We start from the raw sequence: 8,971 nt of genomic DNA, 5'->3' as shown, positions 1-8,971 counted from the left end.
CAGCCATATCCGCATTTGCCTGCATGGGATGTGCCTTCTTGCAAGTTAAAAGAGCCTCTGGCAGCTCAAAATAGAGGCAAACATTGGTTCTGTTCATTAAATAACATTATAAATCTTCACATAGCTATGGCAATTAGTTACACATGTTCCAAGTCTCTCATTGCCGATCAAACCCGCCTTGAAAAAGTATTCATACTCCTTGAACTTTTTCACATTGTCACATGTCACTCTACGACCACAAACTTAAATGTATTTTATAGAGATTTTATGTTATAGACCAACACAAAGTAACACATAATTGTGAAGTGGAACAAAAATGATCCATGGTTTACAAAAACTTAAGCAAATAGAAATCTGAAAAGTGTGGTGTGCATTCGTATTCAGCACCCTCGACTCTGATACCCATAAATAAAATGCAGTGCAATCAGTTGCCTTCAGAAGTCACCTAATTAGTTAATAGAGTCCACCTGTTTGTAATTTGGTATCAGTATAAATACAACTGTTCTGTGAAGGCCTCAGTGCTTTGTAAGAGAACACCAGTCCACAAAGAGCATCATGAAGACCAAGGAACTCACCAGACAGGTCAGGGGAAAAGTTGTGGAGGAGTTTAAAGCAGGGTTAGGTTATAAAAAAATATCCAAAGCTTTGAACATCTCAAGGAAAATGGAAGAAGTATGCCACGACTACTAACCTTCCAAGACATGGCCGTCCACCTAAACTGACAGAGCGAGAGAGCACTGGGGAGAGAAGCTGCCGACAGGCCCATGGTCACTCTGGAGGAATTGCAGCAATCCACAGCTCAGGTGGGAGAACCTGTCCACAGGACAACTGTAAGTTGTGTTCTCCACAAATCTGGCCTTTATGGAAGAGTCGCAAGAAGAAGGTGGAGGCTTCAAATAAGCCCACTGGATTTTCTGCCTCTTCCTGCACTGTTATTTCTCTTCTTTGTCAGTATTTGTGTATTTTTATAAATTTTGCTAAATAAATAAATGAAAAATAAGAAAGCTATTGTTGAAAACAGACATAAGAAGTCCCATTTGCTACAGGCCATGTTGGGGACACAGCAAACATGTGGAAGATGGTGCTCTGGTCAGATGAGACCAAAGTTGAACTCTTTGTCCTATATGCAAAGCGCCATGTGTGGCGTGCACATCACCCTGAACACATGGTCCTCACTGTTAAACATAGTGGTGGCAGCCTCATGCTGTGGGGATGCTTTTCTTCAGCAGGGACAGGGAAGCTGCTCAGAGTTGATGGGAGGATGGATGGAGCTAAATACAGAGATATCCTGGAAGAAAACCTGTCAGAGGCTGCAAAAGACTTGAGACTGGGAAGGAGATTCACCTATCAGCAAGATAATGACCCTAAGCATACAGCCAGAGCTCCAATGGGATGGTTTAGATCAAAGAATATTCATGTGTTAGAACGGCCCAGTCAAAGTCCAGACCTAAATCCCATTGAGCATCTGTGGCAAGACATGAAAGTTCCTGTTCACAGACGCTCTTCATCCAATCTGGCTGAGCTTGAGCTATTTTGCAAAGAAGAATGGGCAAAAACTTCAGTGTCTAGATATGCAAAGCTGGTAGAGACATACCCCAAAAGACTTGCAGCTGTAATTGCAGCAAAGGGTGGCTCTACAAAGTATGGACACAGAGGGCCTGAATACAAATGCACACCACACTTTCAGGTTCTTATTTGCTTAAGTTTTGTAAACCAAGTATCATTTTCGTTCCACTTCACAATTATGTGTTGGTCTGTCACATAAAGTCTCAATAAAATACATTTAAGTTTGTGGTTGTAAAGTGACAAAATGTGAAAAAGTTCAAGGGGCATGAATACTTTTTCAAGGCACTATGTGTTGGAGTATGGTTTGACTGCATGAGTTAACATGGGAGGGGTGATAAAGGAAAAAGCTCAATCTCCTTGAGGGGTGCCCCAGCCCTGGATGCAGCGACGGTAAGAGGCAAAGTGGAGAGAGGTACGTCCAGTACGGCAGACTACATTTGTCCTATGGTGTGCCATTAAAAAAAAAAAGAACTAATGGAGACGCCAAAGTACAAACCGTTACGAAAACGAAACCCTTTATTTTCTGAAACAGACAATTAAAAGTAGATTCGCCATGACAGTGACATTACAAGGGAAACCAATAAACATGCAACAGGACAACACAAGCTAATCTGCTAAATACAGAGAAACGTTTGAGACAATATAGAAAGGCTAACAGCAGACCCGGGTGCAGCTAACTCACTTCCTTCCGATCAATGGTGAAGTAACAGAAGGCAGTCAGGGTGCAGGACATACTACTCATAATACTGTACACAGTTAAGTAAAATGACAGGAGTCCTAAAAAAACCAAAACAATATTCAGGAACTTTATGGAAGTAGAGTGGCCTTAGACCAGCATAGACAGCAGTAAGAGCGTGAGCACAGAGAGGTTTGACTTCAAATGCTAGAAACTATTTACAGCTGAGCAAACATCCTTTGAAAAAGAAAACAGAAATCCTACACATCAACACACACTTCAGTCTTAGTCAAGTGGCTGGCCTTGCTAAATTATTTATGATATTCTTAAGCTTGTTTCAAAAATTTTGATTTGACGCACCTCGCTGAGGATTAGGGCTCATTAAAATGAAAAATCATTCAGCAAGAAAAAGCAAATATTTCAGAACAGCTGCTGTGTCGAGGGCTGTGACAATGTCGTTTGGATTAAAACGAAGTCTTCTCTTCAAGGTCAGTTCTCTGATCCAGCGAAAGGCCAACCCAAAGAAAACCGTTCAGGGAAAGGGGATTTGAACTAGCTGACCCAGGTCTGCTAACAGAGGAAGCTACTATGCTAGCTTTAATACAGTATACACAGGAATAAGCACAGCCGGGCTACACTCAACACAGAAAGCGCTGAGAAACATTAGGCAGTAGAGAAAGAAGTCATGTTTTTCATGCTGAATTCAAAAGTTGTACCGCTTGTTGAACATAAGACGGTCTGCAAGCAAGAAACAAGAAATACTTTGAAAGTCTTGAGTGTTGCCCGGCGAGTGTGAGCTAAAAAAATAATAGAGCCTAGGAAACACACGTAGCATAGTGTGTGAGCGTTAAAAATAATTGGAAATGACTATGGTATTAGACATACTTCAGTTATCTCCTCTATAGGCAGTTTGTTACAGAGCATGTATTTACAGTGACAGAGCTGCAATAGCATCAGGAAACCTACCGGCCAACATGGCAGGAGAATTAACAAGCCACCTTCACCATCAGCTGAACACACCTGTCAGCTGGTTCGGTGCCAAAATGACAGGCAGTGGGGATGAGTGTACAAACTACAGCTAACACGTCACCGACATATGGCTCGTCAATTCCAGCACTGATAGTTTGTTGAACACTGAACTTTACCAACAAGTTAAGAGGTGGTGCCTTTACTTCCAAGATCAATTTCCGCAAAAGTCTGTAACAGCAGCTCAACATATCAAGCATGCATTGTTTACCTAATCTTGCAATTTGGTGTCGTAAACGAAAAGTTGCACCAGAAAAAAATGCAGACATTAACTCTGGCTTGCTTTTATGAAAACCTGTATGATTTCCAGAAAGCAATGCATTATTAAAAAAAAAAACTTTAGCAGGACAGCAGTGCTGACTGGTTAACATCAGGGCCAAGAGCATGCAGTATTTCACCCCAAATAAGCGCCACACAGCGGAACACACCTCCAGCCTGTGTTGGGACACGGAAACCTGCAGTGTCCCTTCTAGTTGTACGTTTCTGTTGACACCTTCTCCTCTAATCCACAGGCCAAAGGGAATCTTGGCTTCCTCTTCGCCTGAAGTCATCTAGTTCGCCTGCCATCAGTGTGGAAAACAATACAACCTGCCAGATGCTGATTTTGCTACTGTGTGTACACTCTACCAGCCAAGTTGGCAGGTATCACCCCTGGTCTTAGCTCCATTAAAAAGTAATTTCGATAAAATGTCTAAAATGGCACGAGTAGTTTGGGAGTGAAATCAGCCACAGCTGCCAGGGAATACTTGGATATCATCACCACTTATGTATGCGTCCAGCCCTGTGTGGCTTCTTACGAGACAAATGCTGTGAACGGCTGGTGGGTTTATACTGCTTACTCGTTTCATGTGACTGACCATAAGTAAATACCAAGACTAACTCAACATCCTACCATATATACACTATATGATTGTGTCACAGGAAATACGGCAGGTTGACAGGTTTACATTCACAGGTAAGCTGCAGGTTTGTCCCAGAGCCGCCACCAAATGAGCGCAAAACCTCAGCTAATATTTTGATAAAATACAGACTTGATTAGTTTTAATAGGAGAATTTGACGTGAAGTACAAGCTTGTTGGCTGCCACATTGGCTGGTAGGACATGTAAGGACAAATGGACGTAACCTTTCTCTGACAAACTGTCCACGTCAGAGAGAAATGTGCAGTTGTCATTTGGCGAATTGAAGAACAGCATTACATAGAAAATAAGAACCCAGGTGGCACAAAGGGAACAGATACTGAAAAATACAAATGGTTTCACTCTTCCACAACACCTCGCCTCGCTCCCTTCCAAAAGAAGTTCCCCCCAATGTCTCCTGGCAAAGCAGGAAGGGAAGTTTTTGCTCTCCGAACCACCTAAATGAGGAATGGGGATTTGGAGGAGAGACAAACTTGCCAGCCACAGCCAAACATTCAGCTTGCTTCACACATGTTAAAGAGGTAGCTTGACAGCTTGCGTTGCATTTCCACCACCAGGCACCTGTCACCAAATGTAGGGGGTCAAACACTTGTATAGTCATCTCACTGTTCAATATTCAGCTTGTGACACCGAGGAGGAATACTAGCAGAACAAAGGCACCAAATCCCATCAAGTGACACGTTCTTGGTGAGGGAAAAACATCCGAAACAAGAGAGACCAAGTGTCAATATACCTCTTTAAAATAAATGTACATTTTCAGTGGAGATACTGGTGGGAGCATCTTTTGAGGAAAGGACACCGTCTCCTTTCAGGGCAGGAAAACAAATCTCTTTCCTCTGTCAGCTACATTGGCAGTTCAGTCCCCACCGTCTTCGCTGCCAAAGTGGCTGCTAGAATCAGTTACCAGCAATCAACAGTTTGACAACAATTTGATTTCCGGCCCTGCACCTCAACACTTCCTTTCTTTTCATCTTTGCACCTCCTCCACTACTCATCTAGTCCTTTTTCTCCTCCTCTTTCTTCTCCTCCTCCTCTGTGGGGTAAGAGTGCCAGGTGAGGCGCTCCTCGTAGAACGAGATGACCACTTGGGGACATTTGACGTTGGCCTCCTTGGCTGGGACCAGGTCCGCCTCGTCTGAGTTCTTCCTGTTCATTTTAATTCAAGAAAAAAGGTATGAAAAGGAAGGAGAGAGACCGATGACAAAGAGGAGAAGAGAGAGGAGAGGAAGGTAAAGGGAGGCCAAGCAAAAGAGAGAAAAGTGTCAGACAATGGACTCTTCATTGAACAATAAGCACAAAGTGAAGGTTTTACTTTTCCCTCCAGGACCCTGCAGCCATTTTTCAGAAACTTCCGATCTTAAATCTAATGTTAAAATAGAATCCTATCTTATTTCAGATTAGTAAATGATAAGGAGAATTATATTTATCCCTAGACAGTTTGGGTAAATGTCCAATCCTTGTTAGTATAGCGGGCTTCTGTTCTGATTATCTCTGTGTCGGTCAGGCTGCCCTGGAAACTCCCCGGAGCCTGCCAAGGACACGGTTCCCTTTGCGCCTTCAATCTGACTCTGTAGACTTAAATGATAACACTCACCGTCGCTTCCTTAAAGTCATGCTCATTCATTTTAGCTGTCTTTATCTGTCTCGATCCATCTTCCTAGTATAAGAATCTGGGCTTTGCTGTTTGATTCTCAAAATTGAGCTGGCTTCACGCACTACTTTACTCTTCTGTTTCTTCTCGGTCAAGTAATTAACTCTTTAAAGACGACGCTGTCGCCGGCGACAAAGTGCATGCATTTGTTCAAATTGCCGTAGAACCTCTGCCATTTAAGCTATCAAGCTAGCTATTCAGTGGATTCTGAAAGCTAAGAAGCTGCTTTCTTGTGATATATGGTACATTGGGGTAACACGAGGGACTGCCTGTGGCACAGTGGTGGAAGTGAATGGTGCAGGCGGCCAGAAGCAGTTGAATGAGAGAGATTTTGGGAGAATTATATCCTTGCTTTGGAGGTTTATGTATGTATGCATGTATGTATACAGATCATTATCTTGTAAATAATAATATTTACATTGAGAGTTTGAAATGTTTTGGTGTGTTTTATGCAGTGTTTTGGCATATTTTCTCTATAGTTTGTGTGCGTCTTTCTTGCCATGATTGTTTTTTTTTCATCGGGAGTAAGTTAATAAAAATGTCGAGGAAATACTACCAGGGAAAGGAAACTCCCGTGGAGATTTGTGGAGGAGGTCGGCCTGAAGGATGAACACAAGGGAACAGGTTCGGCGTGTCACCGTTCCAACAAAAGTAAGTAATACAGTCTGTATGCATTGGATTTTTATTCCCATCATTACCCCAATAATGTTTTTCAATATCTAGTGTATTTTTCTAATTGGCCTTGCCCTAAAATTCTTTATTATTGCTTTATTTATTACTTTCCATGTGTTATTGTTGCTTTTCCTATTCTTATACTGTTTCTTTAGGATAAATCTTATGATATATTTTTATACTTTTAGAGATTCCATCCATCCCCTGATCTGTGTGCCACTGGCTGGCCCACCTAAGCCTCCCACTCAAGGCCACTTTCCTGTCCCAAACAATGCAAGAGAGGGCACTGAGAAAAGACAGAAAGCAAGCCTGGGAAGGAAGCAGTGCACTCTCTGCAGAAGAAGCACACCCTGGATGCGTGAGGAGTGCAAGGTTGGGCTCTGTGTTCGGCTGGAACTGCTTCAGGGACTACCACAGCAGCTAAAAAACGCCTTGGACAAACGTAAACTGAAACATTGTCCAAGAAAGCTCTAGGCAAACAACTGTTTGAGAAGATGTAAAATAGGTTCAGTTTGATTTCTGTAATCTCAAAAGGTTACATCATGTACATTTATAGATGTTTATAAAAGAACCCTTATGAAAGTTCAAATCCGTTTTTGTATTTTTTGTTATTACACACTGTTAAGCATGTATAACATAATACAGCCTCTTGCTTCCATATCATTTCATGCATACACATATCATGATCATAACCATTTCTCTTGTTTGTGAACAGGTCTATAATTTCGCAGCATTAAGGGCGCACTCACACTGTCCTTTGCGCACCGGGCCAAAACTGGTTTTTCGGCTAAAGCCTAGTGCGTGTGACCAGTGTGAGTGCACCCGCTCCACGCATAACTGCGGCCAGCTGGCCGTCCACGGCCCGTCTGAGAGAGGTGGGCTTTTGTAGAGCGAGTTTGCACATGTACGAGCACGAGCGTGCGGACAAGTACCCTAAAGCCCGGGGCGCGGTGCGGAAGGACAGTGAGAGTGCGCCCTAAGTGTCACCTTCCTCTGGGACTTCTCTCCTTTTAATGTGCTCCTCAGCTCAATCTTTTCTTTTTACTTTGCTGTCCATTTTCATATCATTTAGGAAGACTCCTTGTGGCAAGACAAGATCATAATATGGAATATGGACTACTGGTCGACCAGGAAAATTCTTAGTAGGGGCAGGCCAACAAGAAGCCCCACAAAATGTCATTGTACCCAAGTATAATGACAGTAAAGGTCATTCATTCATTCATTCATTCATTCGTGCCATATCACCAGACTTCTATAAACTGACAATGAAAAGCCTACCACTTCATGAGGAACATCAGCTCTCCACTTGAGTCTGTTGCTCCAATAATCCTCTCTGGCTGCAGCCCCCTGCCAAAACCTCTGGCCTTCTCACCCTGGAGACAGGAAGAACACAAACAAGAGAATACATGGACAGGTAGGAAATGCTGCTGCAATATACATTAAAGCAACTGTGTGTAGAATTTGTTTCAAGAGTATTAATTTGTTTATTTGTCCGGCAGAAGCGTTCCTCTGCTCACCTCCTCCTTCTTTCTCTTGCTCCCTCGCTCCTCAGAGTCTCCCGAGGCCTCGCTGACTACTTTCCTCTTGCCCTCCTTCTTTTTCTCCTCCTTCTCTTTGTGTTTCTGCATGTACTCTGCGATAAGGTCGGGGCAGTCCAGATTGTCTTGCGGCTCCCATGTGTTATCCTCGCTGCAAAGAAATAAATAGAGGATGTTTTAGTTAAATCTCAAGTCAGTCTTTAGCTTAATGTCACAATTCTCAACTTTCGATTTTGCTTTTTTAATTTGTACTCTATTAAGTGCTTTGAGACATGCCACAAGGGTAAGAATTGCTTGAAATCATCATTTGTAAACTCTTAAACAAATCCCTACACTAACAAGACAAGTATATATCTCTGGACCAAGAACATTAAGTATTATTGCCTCATACTCACTCTGAGAACCCCTTCCATTTCAGCAGAAACTCTACTCTGCCCTTCACCACTCGGCGGTCCAAAACTTTCTCCACCACATACTCCTCCTCTTCCTCCTCCTCCGGTGCTGCTGCTGCTGCAGCTGGTGTAGCAGCAGCAGCAGCAGCAGCTGGTGCTGGGGCTGCTGGTGGTGCTTCTTCTTCTGCTGCTGCCGCTGCTGCTACAGCTGCAGGTGCTGCAGGCTGCTCCTCCTCCTCAGCCTTCTTGCCCTTCTTTCCTGCTACGGTCGCCAGCTTGATGTCTTCTGAGGGTGCCTCTGGTGGACCGAAGAGAAAACATGCAGAGGTAATGATTTAAGGGTTAGAATAACTAATAGAGTGATAGGTGAATTAAAGTTAAACATGTTTTAATACTCAAATGTTTGGTTTGAAAGGAGAAAACACATGGGCTGATGAGGTGGCCAATCTATAGGGTTTCAGAGTCTTAAGTTTCTCCTGCATTAAAACTGAAATAACTAATACAATAAGTCAATTATTCAGATGTTTTCATC

General features: G+C 42.9%; 1 protein-coding gene across 1 annotated transcript; it reads right to left on the bottom strand.

Annotated features, from left to right (window-relative positions):
- Positions 1–2,059: 2,059 nt before the first annotated feature.
- Positions 2,060–8,572, bottom strand: cbx1a (chromobox homolog 1a (HP1 beta homolog Drosophila)). The gene is made up of 4 exons (XM_083931042.1): positions 8,443–8,572; positions 8,027–8,198; positions 7,788–7,882; positions 2,060–5,332 (listed from the first exon to the last, which is right to left on the bottom strand). Exons 2-4 carry the CDS (start codon positions 8,135–8,137, stop codon positions 5,182–5,184), a joined length of 357 nt encoding a protein of 118 aa, XP_083787168.1. The 5' UTR covers positions 8,138–8,198; positions 8,443–8,572; the 3' UTR covers positions 2,060–5,181.
- Between the last annotated feature and the right edge of the window lie 399 nt (positions 8,573–8,971).

This window comes from Echiichthys vipera (assembly GCF_963691815.1).
Source record: "Echiichthys vipera genome assembly, chromosome: 17".
NCBI classification, from domain to species: Eukaryota; Metazoa; Chordata; class Actinopteri; order Perciformes; family Trachinidae; genus Echiichthys; species Echiichthys vipera.
The sequence above is the reverse complement of the archived record's forward strand: the minus strand, read 5'-3'. Positions and strand labels throughout refer to the sequence as shown.